This window comes from Dipodomys ordii, unplaced genomic scaffold (genome assembly GCF_000151885.1).
Source record: "Dipodomys ordii isolate 6190 unplaced genomic scaffold, Dord_2.0 Scaffold67, whole genome shotgun sequence".
NCBI lineage: Eukaryota > Metazoa > Chordata > Mammalia > Rodentia > Heteromyidae > Dipodomys > Dipodomys ordii.
The window spans coordinates 6273074-6301034 of NW_012267283.1; the positions used below are offsets into that span (position 1 = coordinate 6273074).

The 27961-nt window shown below is 38.5% G+C and overlaps 2 protein-coding genes across 4 annotated transcripts in view; one reads left to right on the forward strand and one right to left on the reverse strand.

Annotated features, from left to right (window-relative positions):
* Abca1 (ATP-binding cassette, sub-family A (ABC1), member 1) overlaps nt 1–17252 on the forward strand; it is a 127742-nt gene extending 110490 nt beyond the window's left edge. For 2 of the 3 annotated variants that reach the window (XM_013023292.1, XM_013023293.1), the window contains 13 exons: nt 1753–1868; nt 1966–2110; nt 4016–4139; nt 5476–5605; nt 5870–5990; nt 6910–6972; nt 7945–8051; nt 10272–10413; nt 10805–10939; nt 11819–11922; nt 12453–12545; nt 13073–13316; nt 13911–17252. In XM_013023292.1, coding sequence (XP_012878746.1) covers nt 1753–1868; nt 1966–2110; nt 4016–4139; nt 5476–5605; nt 5870–5990; nt 6910–6972; nt 7945–8051; nt 10272–10413; nt 10805–10939; nt 11819–11922; nt 12453–12545; nt 13073–13316; nt 13911–14051 — 1665 coding nt within the window. In that variant the 3' untranslated portion in view covers nt 14052–17252. Of the gene's footprint in view, nt 1–1752; nt 1869–1965; nt 2111–4015; nt 4140–5475; nt 5606–5869; nt 5991–6909; nt 6973–7944; nt 8052–10271; nt 10414–10804; nt 10940–11818; nt 11923–12452; nt 12546–13072; nt 13317–13910 lie in introns of those variants that run through there. The other variant, XM_013023294.1, reaches the window with a different exon arrangement.
* A 4204-nt stretch (nt 17253–21456) lies between these two features.
* The window catches only part of LOC105990749 (protein NipSnap homolog 3A), a 33921-nt gene continuing 27416 nt past the window's right edge, over nt 21457–27961 (reverse strand). The window contains exons 4-6 of the mRNA XM_013023232.1: nt 26777–26926; nt 22079–22165; nt 21457–21989 (exon numbers count right to left, since the gene is read on the reverse strand). Of these exons, the coding sequence (XP_012878686.1) occupies nt 21913–21989; nt 22079–22165; nt 26777–26926 (314 nt within the window). The 3' untranslated portion in view covers nt 21457–21912. The remainder of the gene's footprint in view (nt 21990–22078; nt 22166–26776; nt 26927–27961) is intronic.

A 27961-nucleotide genomic window follows, 5' to 3' on the forward strand; every position in this document is an offset into this window, starting at 1 on the left:
GCCAAGGAGACCTAGGGTTTCTCCTATTCCATCCTGTAATGTTTTCAGAGTGTCTGCTTTGAGTTCAAGGTCTTTGATCCATTTGGAGTTGAGAATTCTGGGGTTCTAATGATTGCAAAATGATGTTGAACTATGCCTTCCACTCATTCCAGGCCACACAAAATAAGTCTAATTAATTCTTAAGTCTAATTCTTAAGTCTAATTCTTTTTCCATTGTGCAACCCATAGGATATTTAAAGACAACTCTCCTCTACGTTGATGAGATGATGTATGAGAATGCACTTTGTGATCTTTATAGCCCTGTACAAGTATGAGCTGTTGAAGATGATGGTGAAGTCTATGCTAATTAGGACAAACCTTGAAGATTTGCCATTATTCTGATCTGATTGGCCTTCCATGGCTGAGTTCCATCTTGTTAGTGTCTCTTTTGAAAAGCAGAGTCCAGAATTAACCTTGTGTTCAGGCTGCAATCTGAACAGCTACATGTCTAGAGAGTTTATATACTTCTTTATCTTGTACTTCTCTTTCTGCACCAGGATATTGCATTTGAAAAGGTGCACTGTCTTATTAGCAACTCAGTAATGACCTTAAACCTCCATTTCCTATGAAGGTTGTTTAACTGGGCTTTTTTAATGCTATGCTAATGCATTTTTGAACCTATATTTATATTTATCCCTGTTAAGCCACATCTTGTTTGGTTTCCATTTATTGTGGTTTGGTTTTGTTTTGATCAAGTAATTACCTGATTCATGTAAAGGGGCCTGAGTGTTTACTATGTGTTTGACTATGCCAGCCATAGTCGATTCAGAGATGAATGATTGCATCGCTGACCTCAGGGACATCATTTATACTCTCATGTATCATCTGTCCTTCCTTTTGGAGACTGAGGTTTGCTGTGATCAAGTCTGCATCCAAGCTGTTGATAAACACATTAAGTAGGATTGAGTAGTTAGGGGATGGGGCAGAGTCCTGGGGTATGAAGCTGCAATTCTTCCAGCTGACAAGCTACTATCACCTCCCTGCCTGTGCTTTGTTCTATAGCTGTGAATTCTCATAATTGTTTCATGGTCAAGTCTTTATTTCTCATTTTAATGCCTGAAGGACTGTCAAGACACACTTTAAAATTATTCTCAGTGTGATGAAACAGTCCTGTCATTTGTGTTAGGAGTGCTTACCTCATAAATAGATTGCTTGTGCGATCGAACTTGGGCAGACAATCACATAGCATTAATGATGAAACAGACACAATCATCTTTGGGAAGAATAATGGAAGCTTATTTGCCTCCTGTGAAATTGAAATTACTTTGACTGAGAATCCATCCTTCAGTAAGTTTACTGAGCGTGACACCTTGGCTTAGCTGTGGGAAAGACAGAGAGGGCATGCAGTTTATAAAACCATCCAAGGGTAAAATGCTTGTCAAAATGTATTGTCTAGCATTTTGCTGAATAGTTCATGTGGCTTTATTAACCCAAAGTGATTCTCTAATATGTTTATCTGTCCTTTATTTTTGCTTCTTTAAAATATAATTTTATTAAGGTATTGTATAGAAGGGTTACCATTTAACAATTCAGGTAATGCATACATTCCTCTTTGAAAAAAAAGGAGAAAAATAATTTTGAGACAAAAGATATGTGAATTCTTTTGTTTTCAAGTTCATTGTCCTTTTAGTTTTTTTGTTGTTGTTCAGTGATGGTAAAGATGTTGTATGTTTGACTTAGGAGTCAACTTCATTTTCTTGTTCTGTCTTCTAGTGCAATTATGTGGTCCCTGCTACACTGGTCATTATCATCTTCATCTGCTTCCAGCAGAAGTCCTATGTGTCCTCCACCAACCTGCCTGTGTTAGCCCTTCTACTTTTGCTATATGGGTAAGCTGCCCCGGGGTGCAGGATCCCACAGTGGGTGAGGCATCTGAAACCCAAGGTGAGATGTCTCCCAATGACATTTAACATTGTGCCTCCCCAGGTGGTCCATCACACCTCTCATGTACCCAGCTTCCTTTGTGTTCAAGATCCCCAGCACAGCCTATGTAGTACTCACCAGTGTGAATCTCTTCATCGGCATCAATGGCAGTGTGGCCACTTTTGTGCTGGAGCTCTTCACCAACAACGTGAGTTCTGTAGAAAGAGTACTTCCTGCTCTGCCAGGGCGTACCAGAGGATGACTGTGGTTAACTCTGATCTTATTCAATTTGTCTGTGGCATTGAAATTACAAATCACTCTGTCTTCTTTTAGATTCTGTCTTCCTGGGTTTGCACAACTCTGTTCTCTTAGGCTGTGCCTTTGTATTTCTCGGCCATACCTTTCATCTCTTGTCGTAGATTTCTTTTAAATAAATGCCTACTCCTTTGTTGCTGTGCTCAGGACTAGATCCTTTTCCATTTTCACTGTCCAATTTAGTCATCCTCTCTGGACAACCCAACTTGATTTTTCTTTTTTCAATTTTTTTATTGTTATTATAAAGGTGATGTACAGAGGGGTTATAGTTATGTAAGTACAGAATACACAGTTACATAAGTAAAGAGTACATTTCTTTTTGGACAGTGATTTTTGTTGTTGTTTAAAATTTTAGAAGGATTTATTTTAGCCTAACAGTGTTGAAGTGGAGAGAGAGGCAGGAAATAAGAAGTATAGACTCGTCTCTTAGTGTCCTATTTTAGTCTCACAGATTGATGTCCCGGCTGTTCCCTTAAACTCTAGTCTCCTAGAGTGTATGGTTCCATTTACATAATTTATAGATGTCACAGATCTTTCCCTTCAGAAGCTAATGTTTTATTTTTCCTGCCATCTCAGATCTAGTGGCCTTGCCATCTGGATAGCTGCTTGTGTTGGCTCTCTTGGAGTCATCCTACATGCTTTATTGTTGCTTCTTTCCCATTACAACTGGTCACACCATCAGTTCTTCCAATAACACAAATTCCAATTACAAATAAACAAGGATTCTTCTTGTTTTCTGTTGTCATTGCCTCTGCCTAAACACCGTGGGTTAGCATCCAGTGTCTTTAAAAAGTACTTTAATAGGTCCTTCCTGGCCAATTTTCGCTACACCTCTTCCTCTTGCCCTGAAACTTCAGCCGTATTGTCCCTTAAAACCACCAAACTCCTGTGGGCCTGAATTGAAATGCCCTTCTCCCACAGAGCCTGTAGGAATGTGAAGCTTTTCTGACCTGCACAATAAGATGTGCTCGCTCTCATCTCTGGGGCTCTCAGAGCTGTCAGTTCTTCCTCTAGAACAGCACATACCTAGTTATGTAATCATTTCCTACCTAGATGTTTCTCTTCCTCAGAGTAGAGTCTGTTTATTAACTTTTGCCTCTCCCATGCCCTAGCACAATGTGTCCAACATATTGCCACTCACTCAAGTGCTGGATATTTGGCTACCATTTTCTTGTGGAAAATAATAACAATTATAATAATCATAATAAGTTCTAATGTAACTGAGAAGCCTTTTATTTTGGGAAATTTCCAGAAAAGTCCTGAAACTTGACTCCTGCATGAGCCATTTGATTTGAAATGCTAATCAAAAACTTTGTTGTGGATTGTCTTCTGATTAATTGTAGCCGTGTCTCCAAAGCATTGTTTGTTTGTTTGTTTTGTTGGTCATGGGGCTTAAACTCTGGGCCTGAGCACTGTCCCTCAGCAGTTCAGCTCAAGGCTAGCGCTCTACCACTTGAACTACAGAACCACTTCTGGTTTTCTAGTGGTTTATTGGAGATAAAGAGTTTCAAGGACTTTCTTGCCTGGGCTGGCTTTGAACTGCAATCCTCAGATCATAGCCTCCTGAGTAGGTAGGATTACAGGTGTGAGCCACCGGTGCCCAGCTCCCATTGTTCGTTTATTTCTCCATAGTCAGCCTGAATCCACATTTCCTAAAAGAACAGAAAAGATCTGGTCTCTGAACTCAGAGGTCCAGTGTGTCCACAGGCAATCCGTTTTTCTTCATGCTCCTGTTGTAGACTTTGATAAGACTTTAGTGGACATTGTGAATAATATTCCTTTCCCTTACTGTTTACAGAAGCTGAATAACATCAACGACATCTTGAAGTCTGTGTTCCTGATCTTCCCCCACTTCTGCCTGGGGAGAGGGCTCATTGACATGGTGAAAAACCAGGCAATGGCTGATGCTCTGGAAAGATTTGGTGAGTGAAGCAGCGGCTGTAGAAGGCTTTAACAGAGGTGGCACTTTGCAGGGTCCTTCGTACCCTTGGCCTCTGTTTGACTAGAGACAAGATGTCCAGCCTCACTTCATCTCTGAAGGCTCATGCCAATGTAGCTGGTCCCACGTGGGTCTCATGACATATCCATTTATGGGTTTCTCTGACAAACAGTGCTGAGATAAGAGTTAAAAAAAAAAAGAAGTAAGGAAAATGCTGGTATTTGCTTGTATCTTGTGCCTATTGGCTGGGTTTGTCAAATCATTGGAAAGGTCAAATCACAGCCTTGGGAATTAGATACAGGCCAGAGAATAGAAAGAAAATATGCATACTTTCACTCTATAAGGAAAATTGTGGGCTTGCAGGCGTGTGGTTGTATATTACCTTTTACATAGTCAATAAAAAGATAATTTACTACAGTTATTCCTACCTTCAGAGTAGCTAAAAGCATTTCTCTTATTGTTATATTACTATTACTTATCTACCAGCTATTACAGTTAGATGGACCATGTTATTTAATACATATAGAAGAGGGACTTTTCTTTTACTGAGAGAAGATTATATAAGGAATATAAGGGATAGTTGTTTAAAGCCAGATGACTTAATTGAGTCACCAGGTTACATTATATGCTACTAAAATAGGTATCTTCTTTGTGTGTTTTAGTGTTTCGTATTATTGAAACATAGAATTTATTAACATACACTAAGAATTACCCTGGATTATTTACCTTATTTAAAAGGCCAGGCATTGTGATGCTTGCTTGGAATCCTAGGTATCAGAGAGACAAGTCAGGAGGATTGTGGCTAGAGGTGTTTGAGCAAAAAGTTAATGAGATCCCATTCCTTCTCAACCAACAAGTCAGGTAGGGTGGCATATCCCTATATTATATCTTACCTGTGCATAGGAGACTTAGGAAGATCATGGCCTGAGGCCAACCTGAGGCAAACAAAAGTCATTAACTCTTATCTGACAAATATCTAAAGCAAAATAGGGGTAGGAAGTGGCTCAAGTGGTAGAGCACCTGCTCAGCAAGCATTAAGCCTTGAGTTCAAACCCCAGTACTACCAAAAATAAATAAATAAAAGGACTGTTTGGCATGTCGTATTGAAAAGAGAATATGAACCATCTTGCATGAAGTTACAAGTTGGTTCTGAAATACTGATTGATAAAAGGTTGTATATTGAATAAGCATCTATAGGCACTATGGGTAACAGTTACTAGCTTCTTTAGGAAAATAGGTGAACTTGACCTCTAATTTGAGGCAGTGACGTGTGCTCTAGTGCCTGTAATTTAACCAGATCTGTGCATTGTGTCCACCAGGAGAAGATCGCTTTGTGTCACCACTCTCTTGGGATTTGGTGGGGCGGAACCTTTTCGCCATGGCCGTGGAAGGAGTGGTGTTTTTCCTCATTACTGTTCTGATCCAGTACAGATTCTTCATCAGGCCCAGGTGAGGATTTCCTAAATTCCCGTGGAACACCTGATTGAAGGTCACAGAGGAGAAATTCAGGGAAATACTGGTGAATGGCTGTTGAATTGAGTTACAGTCGAATAATCAAACTGATTATCCTATTGTGGCCATTCGTAACCCTCAGCCCTGCTCAAATCCGAGAAAGTGTGGCAAGTAGGTTTTATAAGACTGCTTTAGAGACTGGATTTTTGTCATAAATATAATTCAGATGGTTGATATTTTTTCTTATTTCTCCCCCACAAGACCTGTGAAGGCAAAGCTCCCTCCTCTGAATGATGAGGATGATGATGTAAGGCGGGAAAGACAGAGAATCCTGGATGGTGGAGGACAGAATGACATTTTGGAAATCAAGGAACTAACTAAGGTGAGTTTGAGAGTACGGGCTCTAACAGCTTGTCTTTAGTTGTTTCAGTGTTCTATACTGAGAACTAGCATTTGGATGATTTGCTAAATTAGAAAAAACAGAAAAAGAAAGGAGTGCTTTCCAAAATGTACCAAACTTCTGTCAATTTAACATTTAACATATACCATTGACATTTCTTCATTTCAGAAATACTATTGGCAATTACTTTGGGAATGTGAATATCCATTCTCAAATTTATTTGTTTCGCATACTTATATACACACTAATATTGTGTTTTTGGTGATATCGCAAGACTAAGTGCATGAGTTTGAGTTTCATAGTTCAGAATACTGGTATACCTCCATTGCTCAGAAGAAAGGTCTATTTCGGCCTTCTCTAAATGCTTGAACCTCAAAATTCCTTTAAAAAATAACCATATAAACTATGTATTGGTGGCTTATACCAGTAATCCTAGCTACTCAGGAGGCTGAGGCATAAGTATTGTGGTTCCAAGCAAACCTGGACCTGAAAGTCTGTGAGACTGAACTGGAAGTAGACCTATGGCTTAAGTGGTCGAGCACTAGCCTTGAGCCAAAAAACTCAAGAGACAGTGCTAAGGCCCTGAATTCAAGTCCTAGGACCAAGAAAAAAAAGTGTAATATCATATGGAAATTTAAGGGTATGTATGATATTAGTTAACTAAATGAAAAATTACATCAATTTTAGTGGTGAACCCATCAACATATCACATTTGAGCTTCTGAATCTGTTAGAAGCTAGGTGTCTTACAGACAGTACTCTCACCATATCCACAATGTGACTAAGTCTTACTCATGAGTCTTATTTCATGAGGTGTTTGGACTACAGTCCCCTCTTCTGCAGTTGTTTGGGTGAGCTGGGAGTCACCGGAGTGCATGGATTTTTGTGTTTGTTTGTTGCAGATATACAGAAGGAAGAGGAAGCCAGCTGTTGATAGGATTTGTGTTGGCATTCCTCCTGGAGAGGTAAACATACTTTGTCTGTTTTTTGTTTGTCTCCATTAATTCAGACTGTATCTACTCAAACAACAATGTCGCTGAGGGGGGACATAAGCTTTTAGAGGCCTCTCTACTTAGGGCTGTGTAAAGAAGTCAGTTAGGAGAAGATGAGGATTCCACATGTCAAAATGGAACAATTTTGGGTAATCTCAGGCAGTTTAAGGAAAGCCTGCACATCTAATTTGTATATTTGTGATCTATTTGAGATTCAAATAGGCTTTCTTTTAAGTTTTTTTTTCTCCTTTTTCAGTTGTTTTTGTTCCTTCATGCCTGTTAATCAGAGGTAGCATAATTTGATTGGTTGATTTACATCATTGTTTTCCACATATTAATGTTGGTCTAAACCTGATGACTCAATATTTATAAATATAACCACCTAAAATATGGTTTATTCAAAGGAGGAGGCAACAATGCTTGATAAGAAATGTATTCATTACCTTGCTCATGTAACTGTAACCCCTCTGTATAGTATTTTCACAATAAAAAACTTAGTTAAAATATGGTTTATTATAAAATGCATGTTTAGATATTTTTATAATGTCTTGAAACCAAGGGGATATTTGACTTGTCATTGATATTTATGAATATTATTTTTGAGGCCTGGTATTGGTGGTTCACGTAAAGGCTGAGATCTAAGGATCATAAATCAAAGACAGCCAGGAAAGACAAATCTGAGAGACTCTTATCACCAGGTCACCAGCAGAAATCTGGCCAGTAGTGGTGTGGCTTAAAATGGTATAGCACCAGCCTTGAGTGGACAAATGCTAAGCAAAAGTAAGGCTCTAAGTTCAAGCCCTAGCACTGACATACAAACACATAAAGTATGTTTTGAGGATCACATCATATAAACAAACAAGCTTAGGTGGCTACTGTACAGGATCAACTCATATTTAGACTTAGTTGTTGACCTAAGCAACTAACCTAGTCTTAATTTTCCAGTGCTTTGGACTCCTGGGAGTGAATGGTGCTGGGAAATCATCAACTTTCAAGATGTTAACTGGAGACACCACTGTAACCAGAGGTGATGCTTTTCTTAACAAAAACAGGTGAGTAAGAAGTAGTCTGTATTTTCCTACAATGACTCGTTTTCTAAGTGTGAAGAAATACATCATTATTTTTCTGACTATAGAAGTACTATTTAGAGATCATAGAATTATTCAAGTAAAATAGAATTATTAAAGTAAAAGTCACTTCTAATTTGACTAGAAAAAAGCATTATTTAAATTTCCTTTCAGCCTCATTTTACTATTCAAGTATAGTGTAATAGTCTTATTCAGGTATACTTTACATAAATATAATTTATTCTTCCAAAGAATAAATTCAACAATTTTTAGTAAATCCAAAGGATTGTACAACCATCATCACAGTTCAATTTTGGAACTTTCACATCATTCCAAATCTTTCTTTCTACAATCTCAATACATCATATATTTGAGATCATACTGTATGTTGTTTTAAAATTAGCTTTTATTGCTAATTAGTATATTATTTCCAATGGGTTACATATTTTAAGATGCAGAATCTTATGTATCTAAAACGCCCCTATGTCTGTATAATTGATTTCTTTTTATAGATATTGGAGACTTCTTCCTTTCCATTTTTCACTATGTAAATTTGTCCTTGTGCAGGTGTTATTATTTCCTCTGAGAAAATTTCTGGGAGGGAAAAGGGAATATACTTGCCAGACCTTCCTTACTAAAGCTGCTGATTGATGAGGCGAACAGTAGTCCATTTTCTGAAACTGTACTGGTCACTAAGCAGTCTGATTATTTTTGAGGATGCAGCCACGCATTAGGGACCAGTTAGGTAATATTATACTAAGTACTCTAAAACATGTGGGGCTTCTCTAGGCTTTGTTATGTCGATAAAGGTCCAAGGTGGTGATTTTCAAACTTTGCTGAGCATAACCCATGCAGGAAATGCAACTTACATTTTCAGTGCAGTGCATGCACAGACACATGAATATACATCATTTAATAAAAAGTTTCATAAAATACTATTGTTAAGATCTGGTTATACTCTGATAATTTCTTAGTTTATTCTACTCACTGCCACATAAAATTGCTAGTCATGATCTACTAAATTGACTTCACAATGCACTAATGAGAGCTGATTTGCTATTGGAAACATTGGCTGGGGTTAGCCAGTAATATTGAAGAGCAAGGAACTTTATGTATTCATCAAGTCTCCTCTTACAGTCCCTTCCCAGTTTTATGTTTTGTTTTTTTTTTCTGTAGTGATCTACAGTAGTCTTAAGAGAACAGACATTCTGGGACTAGTGTTGTTTACCCAGGCTTGTTTCTAGCTCCCAGGAACATATTGTAATGGCAGTAATAACTGGTCCAAACTAATGTTTGTCCAAGTGACTGGTTCTAAGGACCATCTTGGGCAGTGTAGCTGTGAGGTCTGGGCACAGTTTTCATTGGTATCCAATCTGTGTGGAAAAGGCTGGCCTTGGGAATTCTGGATAGAAAGGCAGGCAGCAATTACTGCTGCTAACAGGCCAAGTTCATCACTTTCTGGAGGAGGCTTGGAGTACAGCTGAAGTGCTCACACATTATTAAGGATTTTTATAACCAAGTTGGCTACCCAAGACCCTAAAACTCACCCAAACAATATATGTAGATATATTTGATGTTGTTGTTGTTGTTACCCTGTTGTCAGAGAGTCTGTGATACAAAAAACAAACAAACAAAAAACCCTCTTAAGAACTGAGAAGGTGTCTGGGCTGGGTATTCAGGACCGGGAGGTCTGAAGGCAGCAAGCTCATCACAGTATATAGTTGAGTAGTAAGTAGTATGAGTATATAGTATGAGGAGCAGAAAGCAGCAGGTGCTTATGCCCAGAATTTTTGGACATTCTCATGGTACAAATGGGTCACAAAGACTTTTTTGAAGCCAACAGGCACTTGGTATATAAAATTGAATCATAGGGTCAATTCTGGGATGGAGATTTAAGTGTTGAAGTTCCTGGATAGTTCATATTGTTGGTATCATATGCTTCAAGTAGCAGAGACAAGCATTTTGAAATAGAGAGCTGAGCCTGCAGGTTGAAGTGTTGGGTGAGTCAATATAATTAGAGGTCAGACCCCAGATAGTCAGGAATAGCTGACATCTTAGGAACAGAAAAGCTTCTAAAACAGCAACATAAGTATGACTATCTTGGTGTTAGGCATAAGCAGACTTTACATGAACATTTTGTCCTGATAATCCAATTGGAATATCTCTAGATGCTGGAAGTGTGACTAGCTTTATTTTCCTTTCTAGCATCTTATCAAGTATCCACGAAGTACATCAGAACATGGGCTACTGCCCTCAGTTCGATGCCATCACAGAGCTGCTGACTGGGAGAGAACACGTGGAGTTCTTTGCTCTCTTGAGAGGAGTCCCAGAGAAAGAAGTTGGCAAGGTATTACGCACACCAAAAAGTCAGCCCGCCTCTTTGGGCATCCTGACACTATACCTTATGGCTTTTCTGCACATGTCTACATTGGGCTATGTCCCCATGCTTCCTGCAATGTGAAGTGCTAGCTCTTTGCACCTGCTTTTAGGCTGGGAAGTCAGTCGTAGTGATGCGTGGGGGAGGGTAGGTCATGGATGTCCATTCTTAGGCTGGGGGCAGAGAGGGAGTAGTGCTCCCATCCAATGAATCCCTCCTCCCTGCTTTTGGCTTCCTAGCATTTGGTAACTCATGACTGATCTAGTCTTATTCAGTGAAAAGATCTTTTGTGTGTAAGTGTAAGAAAACATGATAAAATGAATGAGCCAGACAGAAGCCAAGGTGCTCTTTATCTGTCTAGGTTGGTGAGTGGGCAATTCGGAAACTGGGCCTCGTGAAGTATGGGGAGAAGTACGCTGGCAACTACAGTGGAGGCAACAAGAGGAAACTTTCTACAGCCATGGCTTTGATTGGTGGCCCCCCGGTGGTGTTTCTGGTGAGTAGATATGTAGGGATGGAAAATTGCTGTCCTGACGTGAGTGGAAAAAGCCACTTTTCAAAAGTCCTGTATGCCAGGGGCTGTTGTTGCATGATTGGTGTCGCAATGGTGAGTGGCCCACTAGAAATGGCAGAGGAGCCTTGGAAGAACAGAGGGAAGTTTTTATGATAGCACACACTGCGGTGTCCCTATTGTATTTTCAGATGCTCCCCACAAAGATATTCCAGGTGCTCTGCTTCTTGGTGCCTGCTATAACTGGGACTGAGAGAGGATATATGATTTGATCTTTCTTTGGAGTGTTCTTTCTGACCAAGTGTATGGTCAGAAAGCTGTGTCCTCTCTCAAAAGATGGAGAGTGAGGACACAGCTTCAGAATCACCATTGTAGCAAATGAACCATAGTTCCTTATACACAGATAAATGAATAGCAGATTAGTTGGGATCTTGATCTCTTTTGTAGAGAAGAGTACTGAACAAGAAGCCTTGGCTTCACTGTTATCCAAACATGTGGATCTGGGACTTCACTAAAACTAGCAAATGCAAGATAATAGGATAAGCTGGAGGGAGCTAAAATACATAAAGGAAAGGGACTTTATTCAAACTAGATCTTGATCTCCCAAGAGGTTTCAGACAAAAAGCCTTTTTAAAATATACTTATTGGCAAAAGAGGATGGTGACTCAGAGTTTTTAACTGCCTGCTTTAATCAGACATAAGTGACCTTGTTACAGCTGAGTGAGGCTTACTCTTTTTTGTTAAAAAAAAATCCATCAAAAATAGAAGGTAACTTAAAAATCAGTGCTGGCTTAAAATGTTTTTAGTATTTATAACCAATATTTCTCCCAGTGAATAATAAAACTTGTTTTGTTCTGCTTATAGGATGAGCCAACTACAGGTATGGATCCCAAAGCCCGAAGATTCTTATGGAATTGTGCCCTGAGCATCGTCAAAGAGGGGAGGTCGGTGGTGCTGACGTCTCACAGGTGCGTAGTGGAAGCCTGGGTTAGCTCTTTCACCCTGTGTCCTTTACATTTTCCAGTGCAGATAGTCATTTTGTAAAAATTACAAAAGAGAAAAGTTAGTAGTAAGTTTCATCTGAAATTGTAACCCTTGGAGACAACTGTTATTATCATTGGCTTATATATGCTTGCAGCCTTTTCGAATGTCAGTCTACATACGCGTGTGTGTGTTCATAAGCATAGAATACACATTTTCTTTTTTCACCTAACAATATATTGTGAGTGTGATCTCAAATAAATCAATATGTGTGCCCTCATTTCTTATAGCTGGATGGTATTTCATTAGGATATATCTTAATTTATTTGACTGTTCCTCATTGGTTACCGTAATGGTAACCAACATTGCAGGGAGCAAAGACAGCTTCATGTCTTTGCTACAGCTGGTATTATGGTCTTAGGTGTCTGGGGATCTGTTCTTTAAATGTTTTGATGTCATAATATTCTTATAGTTACAAGAGCCTTTCTCTAAAACGAAAACCTTTCTGCTCCCACAGCATGGAAGAATGTGAAGCTCTTTGCACTAGGATGGCAATTATGGTCAATGGGAGGTTCAGGTGCCTTGGCAGTGTCCAACATCTGAAAAATAGGTAACAAAAGATAATTTCTTCGGGATAATGCCTAGTGAGAAAGCTTGATGTTTATTCTTTTGTGAGCGCATAAATGGTGGCTTAGCAGTGAAAATGAAGGATGATTTCCAAGGATTATTAATTCGAAGCTGTGCTGATCAAATCAGTTTTAAAATTTGCTTGTGACGTTATGGTTAGGAGCTTTGGAGGCAACACATAAGGTTTTGATCTGACCCTCACCATTCATGACATGGGTGAGTGGCTAACACTCTCAGCTTTGGGTTTGTGTAACATGTTAGACCTCATGCATTCGGGTAGAGATGAAATGAAATTATGCATTCAAGCGCTGAGTGTGCACACATAAAGTAGGGGTTCAGCAAATGCTTAGTTGTTCCTTTCCTCAGAATCTATTTCTGGGTATGTCAGGGACCTCCCTTTTGTCCTGGTGCAGAGTTGGATTCTCTGGGTTAAGTATTCTTTTGATAAGTTTTCTAGAAATACTTCATTTCAAGTGTGTTTCTCTCTCCTCCCTCCCCCCACACTTTTAGATTTGGAGATGGTTATACTATAGTTGTACGAATAGCAGGGGCCAACCCTGACCTGAAGCCTGTCCAGGAATTCTTCGGACTTGCCTTTCCAGGAAGTGTCCTAAAGGAGAAACACCGGAACATGCTCCAGTACCAGCTTCCATCCTCATTATCTTCTCTGGCTAAGATATTCAGTATCCTCTCCCAGAGCAAAAAGCGACTCCACATAGAAGACTACTCTGTTTCCCAGACAACACTTGACCAAGTAAGCGTCACATAGCAAAAAGTAGCTTTACTTCTCAGGGTGAGGATTCCTGCCCACTCATTCCCCATTCTTCCCCCCATCATAACCCCGGAAGCAGTTCATATGATCTGTGCTTGGATTCCTCATCCATTATAACTAGCTGTGCCTTTTACAAAACTTCTTTACTTACACACACAAGAAAAGATGAGGCTCTTTTGAAAATTTATAGTATCAGTCATTATAATAACCACCACTTAACTGAGTACCAACTATGAACCGGGTGCCTTATTCCACTTAGATAACCAAAAGTATAAAACAGGCCCTCAGTTAAGTACTTAGTAAATGTGTTCTTCTCTTTCCTTTAGTGAAGTGTACGTGTGCTACAAATAGATGATTGAGCAGTGATATGTTGAGGGGAGTAATAGAGATCATTTTTTCAGTGACTATTGATGTTTTTCACATATTCTTTTCTCACAGTGTTCCTATCTATTTATATAGTTCTGAATTCCTTACCTGACCTAATTTCCACACAGGAAAAAAAAAACAACCCTGAAACTAGACTAAAGAAAGAACAAGTTGAGAAGTCTTCCTAAAGCCCCCTCTTTCTGTTGACAGGTATTCGTGAACTTTGCCAAGGACCAAAGTGATGACGACCACTTAAAGGACCTATCATTGCACAAAAACCAGACAGTGGTGGATATGGCCGTGCTCACGTCTTTCCTGCAGGATGAGAAAGTGAAAGAAAGTTATGTATGAAGAACCCTGTTCACACAGAACAGCCGAAAGTGGGGAAGAGCTCAATCTTCCTGTGCCCCATGTCGTGTTCCAGAGGAAAGAGCTGGAAGGTTTTCATGGGAAGACATAAACTGGATACAGTACTGATACTCTTCAATGCAATGCAATTCAATGCAATGAAAACAGAAATTCCATTACAGGGGCAGTGCCTTTGTAGCCTATGTCTTGTATGGCTCTCTAGTGAAAAAGACTTGAATTTAGTTTATTTTTACCTATGTGAAACTCTAGTATGGAACCCAGCGGACATATGGGTTTGAAGTCATATTTTTTTTTTGTTCCTGTGTATGTATGTATTCTCACTGGGATTGCAACAAAAATGCAGCAACTAATCATGGTCAATGATGATCAAACTCAAAGGCTTACACATCCTCAGCCATTAAGGAATGCCAGGCCAGAAGAATGGGTTCCCAGTGACACATCCATTGCTGGCAATGAGTGTGCCAGGATTACTAGTGCCAAGGTGCTCAGAAAGTTTGAAGCACCATGGTATATGTACCACATTTTGGTGAAATTTTCCCTGCTCAAGAGTAGATCAACATCATTAACTATCAGGTGATAAACTGGTGCTGTGTGTGACTAAAGGCTGCTTTGATCTCTTTGGTGAGCTGCCGTGGTGGCTGCAATGTGTAAGATATGGATGTCTCTAAACACAGGATACATGGCTCCATTGTTACATTGTGCCATGTTTGGAGCCATGGTTCTCTAGGGTCATCCCTAGGGACTGCTTCCATGTCTTTAGATACCAGTAAGAAACCTAACAGCTGTAGCCCAACTACAGGAGCTACCAAGCTACTGAGGTCAGAGCAAGGGATGAGAGAGATGTTGCATTCACGTGTAGGGAGGCTTATGTCTGTCTGTCCTGTTTGTCTGCTAACACGGTACACTGCATCTCCAGGTCCTTTTTTTTTTTTTTAATTTGACACAAGTGTGGTATGTCTGATTAGTCAAGACAATGAAAACAGGTTGTATTTTGACAAAAATCTTTGTACTATGAATGTCATTTGGCATTTCAACTTCTTCAGTGACTTTTGAATCCTTTCAGGGGCCTCTTTGTACAAGCCTGTGGTGTAAAGGAATCTGGCTACCCAACTTGCTTTGCTAGCTTGATTTTCCTAGAGTTCGGGGATTAGACGTCTGACTAGGGCCCAGTGACTAGAAAACGTGAGCAAAATCTCATGCATGATATTTGAATTTGAATTTCTTTCAGGTCACCTAGAATGCTTTTAATTTCAGTCCGTCAATCAAGTATTTTGGGGGAATATGTTATCACTGAACAAGTATAGATATGTGAAGGGATGAGGAGAAATTGTCAGTAGATTTTCTGTGCCACAGTCTTCAGATAATAATAATAATAATAATAATACTGTTGTTTTGGGAGCCCACTAAGAGAATACTGTCTAATCACCCCTGCCTCTGAACTTTAATTTTTTTGAATAGTAACAATGCAAAAGCCAAGAATGGGTTCACAAGACTAAACAATGAACTCTTCAAGGGAAAAATAACTGGTTGTAAACTTGAACACCACTTGTGCTTATGACAATTAGTACCTTCAAATCATTGACACTGCCGGGATTGAGACACACCAGTAAATCCTTGACAATCTCAACATTTTCATCTCTTCAATCACTAACTTAACATGAAAAACATAAAAAGACTGCCACATGGAATGTTTTTCAGACTATTCTAACACAGTCTTTTTCTTTCTTTTTTTTTTTGTTCAACAAAACACTTCAAAAATATGACTGCACTAATGTGAATGTCACCTGTTTTGAGACAGAATTAAAAAATGAGAAGATGATTATTGTTTGGCAGCGTTCAAGTGGTCTCCACATCATACTGATTTCCTCAATTTTTTCTAAAGTTTAAATATTAACTCTAAAGGTAGAAGATTTCCAATCTACTTCAATTTAAATTTACAGAATGTTCTTATCTAACTCATTGCTTGAAACAATGACTTAGAAATCACTGTGAATAGTTTTCTAAAATGATATTGGAAGCGTATTTCCAATAACTATTGATGAGATCACTATAGTCTCTGTCATCATCAAAGATAATTGAATTGTTCCTATTTTTCAAAATCTAACTTCTGTTGCATTTCTTATCCTATATACTTTTTTGTTAAATAAAATCCATGAGCAACTCCTTGATTTAATTCCTCTCACTTTAAGGCCATTTTTTTTAAAAGACATGTCTGTTACTTAAAAATTAAACAATCCACAGTTAGACATTGACTTTGTTAATATTGTTACCTTTAGACTACCCAACTATATTTTATATTTTTTCCTGTGTAACCCTAATTTTGGTAGAATTTTTAGCAATCCTATTCTGAGAATAAATTTTCTATATATTCCCTGTGGAAGTACAACCATGTGAGTTTTGGAAATTCTCAAGGATTTAGAACTTTCTGTTTTTACATCTTTTGGGAACCTTGGAAAACTTACTAACTGTGAACAAGCAAAATACAGAAGAAAATAGCAAGTCCTCTCTCTGTAAATAACCCAGCATAATTCTTTACTAAAAAACCACAAACAAACCTCAAACTACTGTATTTTGATATCTGTATGGAAAGTCTATGTTTTGTGACTATTAAATGTTAAACATCATTGATTCACTGTATAGTAATCATTGCTTAAAGGGAGGTGTCTGTTTTTTCTTCTTCTCATGGTTGTATATATCAGGTAAAACTTCTCCAAAGAGCTTTGTGCCATGTAATAGTGAACCACTTTAATACTGAGATATTAATTTGTACTCTTATTACTATTTACTAGTAGTAATGGAATACCATAGTAACATTGCTCTAATTTTTTTCCAAAATCACTGTATCTTTTTTTTCTAGAATGTTTATTTCCCCAATAAGGGTTAGGTAAGCTTTTATCTCTTCTTAAACTTGAGGTTGAAGCCGTTTTTGTGCTTTTTCTTTACCCTCAGCCCTTCATTCCAAGCACTTTATGCTGTCTGTAATGGATCTATTTTTGCACTGGAATATCTGAGAATTGCAAAACTAGACAAAAGTTTCACAATAGATTTCTAAGTTAAATCATTTTCATTAAAAGAACAAAAAAACTAGAAAAAAACATTTGTATGTCAGTGACTTTATATGACGTATTAAAAAGGCATATTTCTATGTTGTAATGAGTCACAAAATAAAGCTGTGACACTTCTGTTCGTCTATACTAGTCTGCTTTTGTGCACTTGTAGCACCATCTACTGATAAAGGGTTGTAAAGCCATGACAAAAGAAACAAAGGTCTCTCCTGGAGGGGAAAGCTGTTTCAATCAGAGGGAAAAAGTCTTAGAAAAGGTTCAAATGTCTTCTGAATTACAAGGGAATTCAGGAGATGACTTGAAAGTACATGAATGCCTATTCTGTACTTTCAGTCGAGATTCAGTCGAGATCCTAGATAACTGGGGTTAAGAAAGCTTAAGAGGTTTTTTTTAGTTGAATTTATTCTGCTTATTGATCATTATACTATAGAGACATCTGGAAATAAACAGTTAAATTTATTTTATAAATATTTAACTGGCTTGGAGGAGGCTACCAAAAGGCAGTCTTTCCAAAATACAAGGCATAGCATAGCATGTCTGAGTTTTTTGCTGAAAGTGATGGTAAGGCTGAAGAGGCACAGGTAGGAAATATGGGAAGGGAACTCATACTGAGCCCATACTGGAGATGTCTCCTTGTGCTCCTGGGGTAAGAGCTATGCAGTGCACAAATGGTGCTCTGATGAGACTATAGAGATGCTCTTTTCTTCTCGGAGCACTGGGTCACACCTGTAATCTCATCTCAACCATTAAAAGGCTGAAGACACGATGCTGTGTGCCTGTCATCCCACCTTCTTGGGAAACACAAATAGAGTTGCCATCCAGACTCACCCAGGAAAAGAAAAAGCAAGACTAAAAAATAACTAACACTGAGTTCGTCAGTTTTATATGCAGAGTAGTTGTTGAGCAAACACAAGGCCCCGAGTTCAAACTCAGTACTGCATAAAACATAGAGGTTTCAAAACATAAAGATAAAAGTTTTTTTTAAAAAAATACAAAGAAAAAAATGTAAAAAAATAAAGCAAAAAATTAAAAAAAACATAGCAAAAGGGACTGAGGGTATGGTGCATTGAGTATATGCCCAGAAAGGGCAAGGCCTTGAGATCAAACCTCAGTACCACCAAGAACAACAAAAATAGCAGAAACACTTGGCTCATGCCTGTAGTCCTATTCAGGAGGTTGAAATCTGATGATCTTGGTCTGACAGTAAAGTCCATGAGAATATTATCTCCAGTTAGCCATGAAAAAGGGAGGTGCAGAGCTATGGCTCAAATGGTTAAGAGTGCCAGCCAAGCGAGAGAGGTAGGCCCTGAGTTCAAGTCCCCAGTACTGGCACAAACAATAACAAGACCAACAAAACAAGAACAGAATGGGTCTCACAAAAAGACATCTGCTTATCTTGGAACTTAAGAAGTTCTGAGAAACAGTCCCTTTTAGGAGGTTTGAGAGTCCTGGTTCCACTGTGATCCCACAGTCCTGATCAGCCCTTTTGCTGGGGCACAGATCTGAACTTTGTGGGCAGAAGATTCTTGACTTCTGAGTGTGTCTAGATTCCTGTTCAGCATTTGCCTCACAAGGAACCTGCCATGGGATGCTACCTCACTGGAGATCAAGGGGACAAGGCAGAGACTAGAAGGCATTCGTGGGGGAGAGAGCTTATGCAGTTAGTGTTAGAAATGAAGAAAATAGTTCCAGAATAAGGAGAGATTGATAGCAGATTTAGGATCAGCTCGGCTAGTATGGAGCTAAAAGAATGTTTAAATGGAAGTTGAGATGAGATTAAGGTAGGAAGAAAATATACTTCTTCTGAGTCATATAAATAAATAAGAAAATGAGAGGTTTTGGATAAAAAAAAGAACAACAAAACTGGTCCTGGGGCTTGACCCAGGACACGGGTGCTGTCTCAGAATTTCTTTGTGTAGCTCAAGGCTAGCGCTCTACCACAGAATACTTTTCGCTTTTTCTGAGTATTTTTTTATTATTTTAATTTTTAATTTTTTTGGGGGGGTCCGGTCGTGGGGCCTGAACTCTGGGCTGGGGTGCTGTCCCTCAGCGCTTCAGCTCAAGGCTAGCGCTCTACCACTTGAGCCACAGCACCACTTCCGGCTTTTTTCTTTTTGCTTATGTGGTGTTGAGGAATCAAACCCAGGGCCTCAGGCATGCAAGGCAAGAGCTCTACCACTGGGCCACCTTCTCAGCCCTCTTGAGTATTTTATTGGAGATAAGAGTCTCAAGGACTTTTCCACCCTGGCTGGCTCTAAAACACAATCCTCAGATCTCAGCCTCCTGAGTAGATGGGATTATTGGCGTGAGCTTCCAGGGAGTCAGGGCAATTGAAAAGCCCCTTATCTCAAGTTAACCAGCAACAAACAAACCAAAACCAAAACCAGCTGGTAGTGAAGGTGTGGGTCAAATGGTAGATCAGCCTCGAGTGAAAGAGCTAAGGAAGCATGCTATGGCCCTGAGTTCAAGCCCCAAGGCTGGTGTGCATGCACCAATCTCTCTCCCACCCCCCATCCCCACCATGGGGAAAATAAAAGCAAAACAATAATAAAATGATAATCCTCCTGAGAAGGATGAAGAAGAGAGGGAAAGTGTAGCATTAGAAGACAAAACGATTGTGGCCTCATCCTGCAGCAAGTGAGAGTGAATGTGGGAGATGGTATTCTTCCTTGGCTCTGACCATGCAGAGCAGGAGGAGGTAAGGCGGGGGAGATGAATTTGAACTTAGTCGGGGATATGAACCTCTGCACCAAGTCTCTTCTGATTATTTTCATCTTTCAGTGCAGTAAGAGGAAAGTTTATCAGTTGGGAATGACGATAGGGGAGCAGGTGTTGGGAATCACCTGAGAGACTGGAAGAACAAACCAATTACAGAAAACTGAAGGCTAAGAAATGAATCTGGAGAGATAAATTACTTTCATCTTTAAATTAGACCTCTTGGAAGGCAAATCCTTGTCAGATTCTGGCTGTAGCTAACGATGGAAATAAGCCATAGGAGTTAAATGAAGGGGAGCTGCCTTGTGCTTCTTCATGTATCATCAAAAAGATCTAAGAGGAAAGCCCTCTTCCTCTGACGCTCAAAGGCCTAAGACACTGCTACATTCTGAAGCAAAGTGTTAATCATCAGTAGTATTTTAGAGTTCATTAAAAATTTAACTTAATTAACTCTGAATTCTGAATTGGTAATGTATGGGTGTGTGTGTGTAGGGTAATGGAATAAGTAAGACTTTCCTTGCTTTCTGAAGGGCTTTGAGCCTGAACTTCCCAAGGCCTGGACTCAGCTGTCTCAGCACATCCATGGAGCCTCGAGCCTGGGTGCACATGGTTGGTCTTGTGCAGCCATCCTTGGCCATATGTCTCTTTTGTCTACAGAGGACATAAACAGGGACCACTGAAGGACAAGGAGGAAGTGAGGGGGTGGTGCCATTGCTGGACAGTCAGCTGCTATTGGAGGTCAGGGTGACGGCTTGCTGCAGCCGGCAGAAAGAATGCGAAGCTGTGAACAGATCAAAGCTGGTGATGCTGTGCTGAGAGTCGTTGCTGGGTGAAAGATGTGCTGTTATGCTAGGGACTGCTGATGCTGTTAATGCCAGTGATGAATCTATGGACAGAAAGCTTTGAATAAACATGACTTTCTCTTCCACCTTGCCCGGACATCTTTCCATGGCCTGCCTGAATCAAAGGAGAACCTGAGGAGAAACCTTGGTAACACGATATGTTAATGAGTTACTGAATTCCTAAATATTTCATATAAATGTGAAATGTCTCTAGACTCTTTGAACTTTAGAGGCATGGAAAAAAACACAGAAGCTTGTGCCTGTGTGTGTCTGCCTTCCCTGACTAATGCTCCCCAGGGAGCTCTGAGGATGAAACCTAGTTTTAGAAGGTTGAGGAATTCAATAGACTGGGGAATCAAGATCTTTCAAGGAAAATTCTAGAACATCTGAATCAGTATGAAAGAAATTTTCCTTCTGGGGTTACCAGCATGCTATTTTTATGCTATAACTCGACATTTACCATAAAGCCGGCAAATTATCACAGTGTCACTACAGCAAGACAGTAAGATCTCTACAAAAGAGAATATAAAAATGAAATATGAAATATTTCCCATGAACTATCATAGTAGAGATGGCTGTTTTTGTTAGGGCATTTCCACAGTCACACAGATCTGTTAAACACAAATGTCTCAGGAACTTTGTGAGTGGCCCATGGGGAAGTCAAAATTATTAAATTGTAAATGAACATACTTCAGCAAGCAAGTCAAGTCTTCTCTAGATTTTTAATGCAGTGATCTAATTACAAAAGATCCAAGTTATGTAGTTAATGTAGTTATTAAAGTGAAAACCATAATGAATACAGATGATACATATGAGAATACACTTTTTCCAAAGTAATGTACTTGGTCCAACACTTGGATGGAAATCTCAGAAAAATAAAGCTGATGAAAAGATACTGCATGTAAATAATTTTAAAATATTGCCAGGCAAAAGAAGGTAAAAATCACTATTTGAATATAGAAAATGACATAAAGGATGATCAAGTACAAAGTATCACAGGAGAAGAGAATCATTTCTAATGTACAACAGATACAGGGGGAAATGATCACAGCTGTTCCCTGAAGTGACTGGGGGCTTTAAAAAAATGGAAGGACCCCAGTGACTTTACTTACTACCTCCTTCAGATCATAGGGAAAACAATCCTCTTGGGAGAGCTTAAGCACCATTCACAGACACATCTTAATGTCAGGTTAATGTAATGCTTGGTATTTAGATAGAAAACTATTTCAATGGTGAAAATGATGTAGGTATCAGAAGCATATTCTGCTGAGTCTCCAGGTAGTTGACGCTTTCCCGAACTGGAAAAACATTCCAGAAAAGGCACATAAAGTTACTGGCTGAAACAGATTTGTTCTAAAAACAATCTATGCCTAGTGAAATAACTTACCAGCAGCCACCACCCGGGGGTCCTCGTGAGACTGGTGTCTCCCTGCAGCACGACTATCCGCGTTCTCATTCCACCAAAGAACGTGAACTGCACAAATACACCTTATTTTTAGATCAATTTCTTTATAATTGTGTTTGTGTTTGTGTGTGTGCTGGTCCTGGGGCTTGAACTCAGGGCCTGGGCACTGTCCCTGAGCTAAGGTCCTACCACTTGAGCCACAGCTCCACTTCTAGCATTTGTGATGCTTAATTGGAGATAGAGTCTCACAGACTCACCTGCCTGGGCTGGCTTTGAACCATACTTCTTGTATCTCAGCCTCCTGAGTAGCGAGGATAATAGGAGTGAGCCACAGACACCTGGCCTAGCATTGTGTTTAGTTTTTAAATATGGGGTCAGAACTTTGGGAAAAAATTGTGTACATTAATCAAATGAAACCAAAAGCTGAGGGGAAGTAATATAAAATAGCTAAAACAAAATTAAGATGAGGTGCACATTTCATTACTTCCTTCTAGACTGCCTCATTAAAACAGTAGATTATTAAAAAGTTTTGTTTTCCATAGGAAATTAATGTAGAAAACCAAAAGCTTATCTTCACTCTTTGTTAATATATAACATTTTTCCTTTAAAAGAAATGACTAAACCAAATCATGTTCTTACTACACATTATGCTTACTACCAGTTAAATATCATCAATGTGATAATATTCTGTTAATGTTATTTTTTAACTAATACATATAAACATTAACCTTGTACATATTAATGGAATTTCATGAGATGCTGATAATGTTACATGTGTGTGTGTGTGTACATGTACATGTGTGCATGTCTGTGTGTATGTGTGTGTGTGTTCTGGTCCTGGAACTACAACTGAGGGTCTGAGCACTGTTCCAGAGCTCTTTTTGCTCAGGGCTAGCACTCTACCACTTGGGCCTCTGCTCCACTCCACTTTATGCCTTTTGGTAGTTAATTGGAGAAAAGAGTCTCATAGAGGAAATGGCACTGTGGCTCAAGTAGTAGAGTGCTCGCCTTGAGCTGAAGAGCACAGGGACAGCTCCCAAGCCTAGAGTTCAAGCCCCAAGCCCCACCAAAAAAAAAAAAAGGAAGATTTATGCTTAGTCAGGTGCCAGTGGCTCTTACCTGTAATCCTAGCTACTCAGGAAGCTGAGATCTGAGGATTGCGGTTCAAAGACAGCCCAGGCAGGAAAGTCTGTGAGACTCTTATCTCTAAATAAACCACTAGAAAACTGGAAGTGGCACTGTGGCTCAAGCCATAGAGAGCTCACCTTGAGCTCAAGAGTGCAGGTACAGTGCCTAGGCTCAGAGTTCTAGCCCCATAACCGAACAAAAAAAAAAAAGTCTCATAGACTTTCCTGCCTGGGCTGGTTTCAAGTCAGGATCCTCAGATCTCAGCCTTCTGAGAAGGTAGGACTCTAGGCCTGAGCCACGGGTGCCTAGCAATAACACTATTTTTTAAATGGTTATATGAATTTGTTCTTATCTACATAATATCTTTTCTTCTAGCACTTTATTGCTGGTAATGCATATTATTCCCAATATGCTTTTATATATACTTACATTTTTTAATAATTAAAATTTATGATGCTAGCCAAAAAGGTTGTAGAAAATACATAAAAAAGTAAGAGACAATTCTAATTTTATTACCCTCAAATAACCATGTTTTTCTATTTTGTTGTGTTGTTTCCATATTTATATATTGATATGTGTACTTATGTTTATACATCTATACTCTCATAGTATGTATGCTTATATAGAGAGAAAATGTATATATATGTGTGTGTGTGTATATATATATATATATATATATATATATATATATATATATATCTTTATCTTTTTTTTTTTTTTGTAGGCCGTGGGCCTTGAACTCTGGGCCTGGGTGCTGACACTCAGCTCTACAACTCAAGGCTAGCGCTCTTCTACTACTTGAGCCACAGCACCACTTCCAGTTTTCTGAGTGGTTTATTGGAGATAAGCGTCTCACCGACTTTTTTCTGCCCAGGCTGGCTTTGAACCGTGATCCCCAGATCTCAGCCTCCTGAGTAGCTAGGATTACAGGCATGAGCCACCGGCACCCAGCTAGAAAATGTGTATTTTTTATGTTTATATATTTATACCCACACAGTGTATGTGTGGCTGCTTACATAAAATACAGGATGCACAAGAGGCATACATATTTCTACCTGTGCATTGTGAGTGTATACATTACTCAAATGGGGTCCTGCCACATTGTTTCTAGTATTTTCTTATTATAAACAAAGCTGACATACACTTCAATACAGCAGCATCTACAGTGACTAGGAACATTTACTGGGGAGTTACTATGTCCTAGGCCTAGCTTTAAGTATTCTTCATGTGTTAATTTATTTGAGCCTCCTGATAGCGTAGGTGGTAGGTTACTATTTCCAGTTTTATGAGTGAGGTTACTAAAGTTTAATGAAGCTAAAGTAAGTTACCCAAAGTTTACGAAGTTATGAAGTGAGGGAATTGGATTCAAACTCAGACAATGTATCCTCTGCATAGTATCATTTTTGTATTGAGAATAAATTTATGTTCAAAAAGTCTACCCACATTTTTGGTATGTTTTTCTTATAAAAATATCTATAGATACATCTATCTGTATCTTCATTCTGGAAAAATTAAGATAGAAACTTTCAAAACCTTTAATTTTGTAATTCAAATGTGTCTACTTTATATTTTACATTATTTCAAATGTCTTTTGTGCATGTGTGTGCTTGCATGTGTGGGCCTGTACTTGCTAAGCTAGTGCTCTATCAATACAGCCAGGCCTCCAGTTTTTCTTGGAAATTTCTTTCCTGTGCAAGCTAATGCTACACATTCATGAATATTTCCTAGAAGTAATTTTGACAAGGACAACAAAAATAAAAGCTTTTTGTTTATATTGTCAAATTTTTGGAAGGGAAAATTAAGCCAATGTGAACACTAAATGAGTACTTTTTTTCTGGACAACTTGTTTTTTGTTTTCTGTCGGTTATAGAGCTTGAAATCTGGGCCTGGGCGCTGTCCCTCAGCTCTTCAGCTCAAGGTGAGCGCTCTACCACTTGAGCCACACTACCACTTCTGGTTTTCTAGTGGTTTATTGGAGATGTGTCTCATGGACTTTCCTGCCCGGGCTGGCTTTGAACTGCAATCCTCAGATCTCAGCCTCCTGAGTAGCTAGGATTACAGGCATGAGCCACCAGAGCCCGGCTTCTGACTTAACATTATACCTATTTAGCTACACGTAAACTACATAAAAATGTTATTTAATTATTGCATTAACCTGCATCTTCCTTAAGATACATTAATAGCTACCTATACTTTTTTTTGTATAAAGACTCAGTTTTCCTTTTGCTTTGAAGTTCACATAATAGTGATTTGGGGTGTGTGATAGTTGAGCTTTTATATAATAAGATCATCAAATTAATATTTTCAATAGTTTAATTTTGGCTTACCTTCATGTATGCTATTATGTAGGTTCACAAATATCCTAACAATTGCACAACTGCATGTTTTTACTCACTGAATCCATAATGCATTTTAATTTTATTTTAGCATGACATAAACATCAAATATTTTTCTCTTCTTTACCTTTTATCTTGAAAATACATTGCTTATATATTCTAATGATTTTCTTTGATTAAATGGCTAAGACATAATTTCTGGATAAAGATCAGGAGCCTGGCTAGGTGCCAGTAGCCCAGGACTATAAATCTAGCTAGTGAGGGGGTTGGGAGTCAAAGGATCATGGTTTGAAGCCATCCCAGACAGAAAAGTCCACAAGACTCCATCTGCAAAATTAACCAGCAAAAGCAAAGGTAGATATGTGGCTCAAATGGCAAAGCCAGCAATCAAAGCAAGTGTAAGGCCCTGAGTTTAAATCTCAGTACCAGAAGAAGATGAGTTATTTGCATGTGTCAGGCTTGGATCTCTGTTGAACATTCAGGTAGGGAAGTTGAGGAAATAAATGGATACAATGACTCTTTCAAGTATTTTAGTAGCTCTTCCTAATCATTTATCCTAGATAAACATCATACAAGTTTTTAAAAGAATTTGGCACAAAACCTCAGAAATTCTTACTATAATTTCTTTCCATTTTAATAGTTAAGTGCTCCAAATATATTTAATTAAAAATTAATGTATGTATGTATCTAAATATATTTAATTAAAAATTAAAGTATGTATGTACATATCTATCTAACCAGCCTATTCATTCATACAGGGTGGTATAGATGATAGTATCTATGCATATAAATTGTTTCTAGTCTTTGTATATCTGTATTCCTTTGTTATTTATATATGTGCAGCATTACTAGTAGTAATGGGTAACTTTTGTTCACTTGGATTTCCATATATTTTTAGCATATAGTACAGTTTCATTCATAAGTTATCCCTCTAACTCAAGTAATAGTATTTTTGGGGGGAAAATCAAGGAAAGTGTATTTAAGAAGAAAAAAGAGATTAGAAATAATATTTTCTTAGTTTCTGTGTCTAAATAGAACTTCAGAATTTGAAATAGACTATAGAAAGTATTAATATTCTAAAAATGAAACAGCTATAAATTAGTTTTGTCAAATCTCGATGTTGCAAAGAAACCTCAAAAATTTTCAGTAATAATGAAAAGATATAATGCAAAAAAGAGAGAAAACTGAACTAGCACACAATTTCATAGAAATGTACCTCTGTTGAGCGCTCCATATTCAGTGTGGAAAACACCAATGAGTTTAGCATAGCCTAGATTGACATGAGCATTAATTGTCCTTTTAAACGCATCCCCCCACAGCGCTGGGCCTCCCGGTTTCATCTGAAAAGTAGCCAGTTCATAGACACCTGGAACAGGGAGCAAAAGAATCATTTCACAGAAGAGATTCCAACAATTAAGTCAGTTTTGTCTCTGGAGGTGAAGGCTAACCTTCTGCACACATATTTGAAGGATCATGTTTATGCAGTTATTTTTTCTAATTCTTCTTTTTTTTTTTGGTTGGTCGTGGGCCTGAACTCTGGGCCTGGGCGCTGTCCCTCAGCTCTTTAGCTCACAGCTAGCACGCTACCAGTTGAGCCACAGCGCCACTTTCCGCCTTTTTTGTTTTTCTTTCTGATTATGTGGTGCTGAGGAATCAAACCCTAGGGCCTCACGCATGCAAGGCAAGTGTTCTACCACTGAGCTACCTTCCCAGCCCTTTATTATTTTTTTTTACTTATTCTTTTTGCTTGCTTTTATGTTTAGAAAGTTCTTGTCCATGTTGAGTCTTACTTTTTAAATTTCACAACAGAAGAAAAGGAAAAAGACCTAGAAGCTGTATCGAAGCTATTGTGTGAAATGTTTTAAACTGTCTACTCTGTTGATGTAACAGATATTGAGAATTTATAGTGAAATAGGATTTTTGAGTCTCGTAAGTCCACTAGATAAGAAATTAATAAGAGAAATATCTTCTGATTTCTTATTTTTCCTCTCTTTCTCTTTCTCTCCCCTCTCTCTCAATTTTGATAGGACATATTTTATTTTTTGAAGGAAAATAACCTGAAAAGAAAATTTGTAGGTTAGGTGGTTTTTTGTTCTTCTTTGTTTTTCTGATACTACATCCTAATATCTAAACAACACTTGAAAAGCTTTTTACCTCTAGCCAGAAGTATGGACTAGATGGAGAGATAGAACTAGGATATAAGTAGATGAAACAAGAAATAGGAAAATGGAGAAATTCAAACTTCTTATAAATCTAAAATAAAGTACAGAATAAGTAATAAGAGGAATAAAAATTATAAAAAAATTAAAACTGTATATATACACAATGGAATTCTATGCCTCCATCAGAAAGAATGACATTGCCACATTTGTTAGGAAATGGAAAAACTTGGAAAAAATTA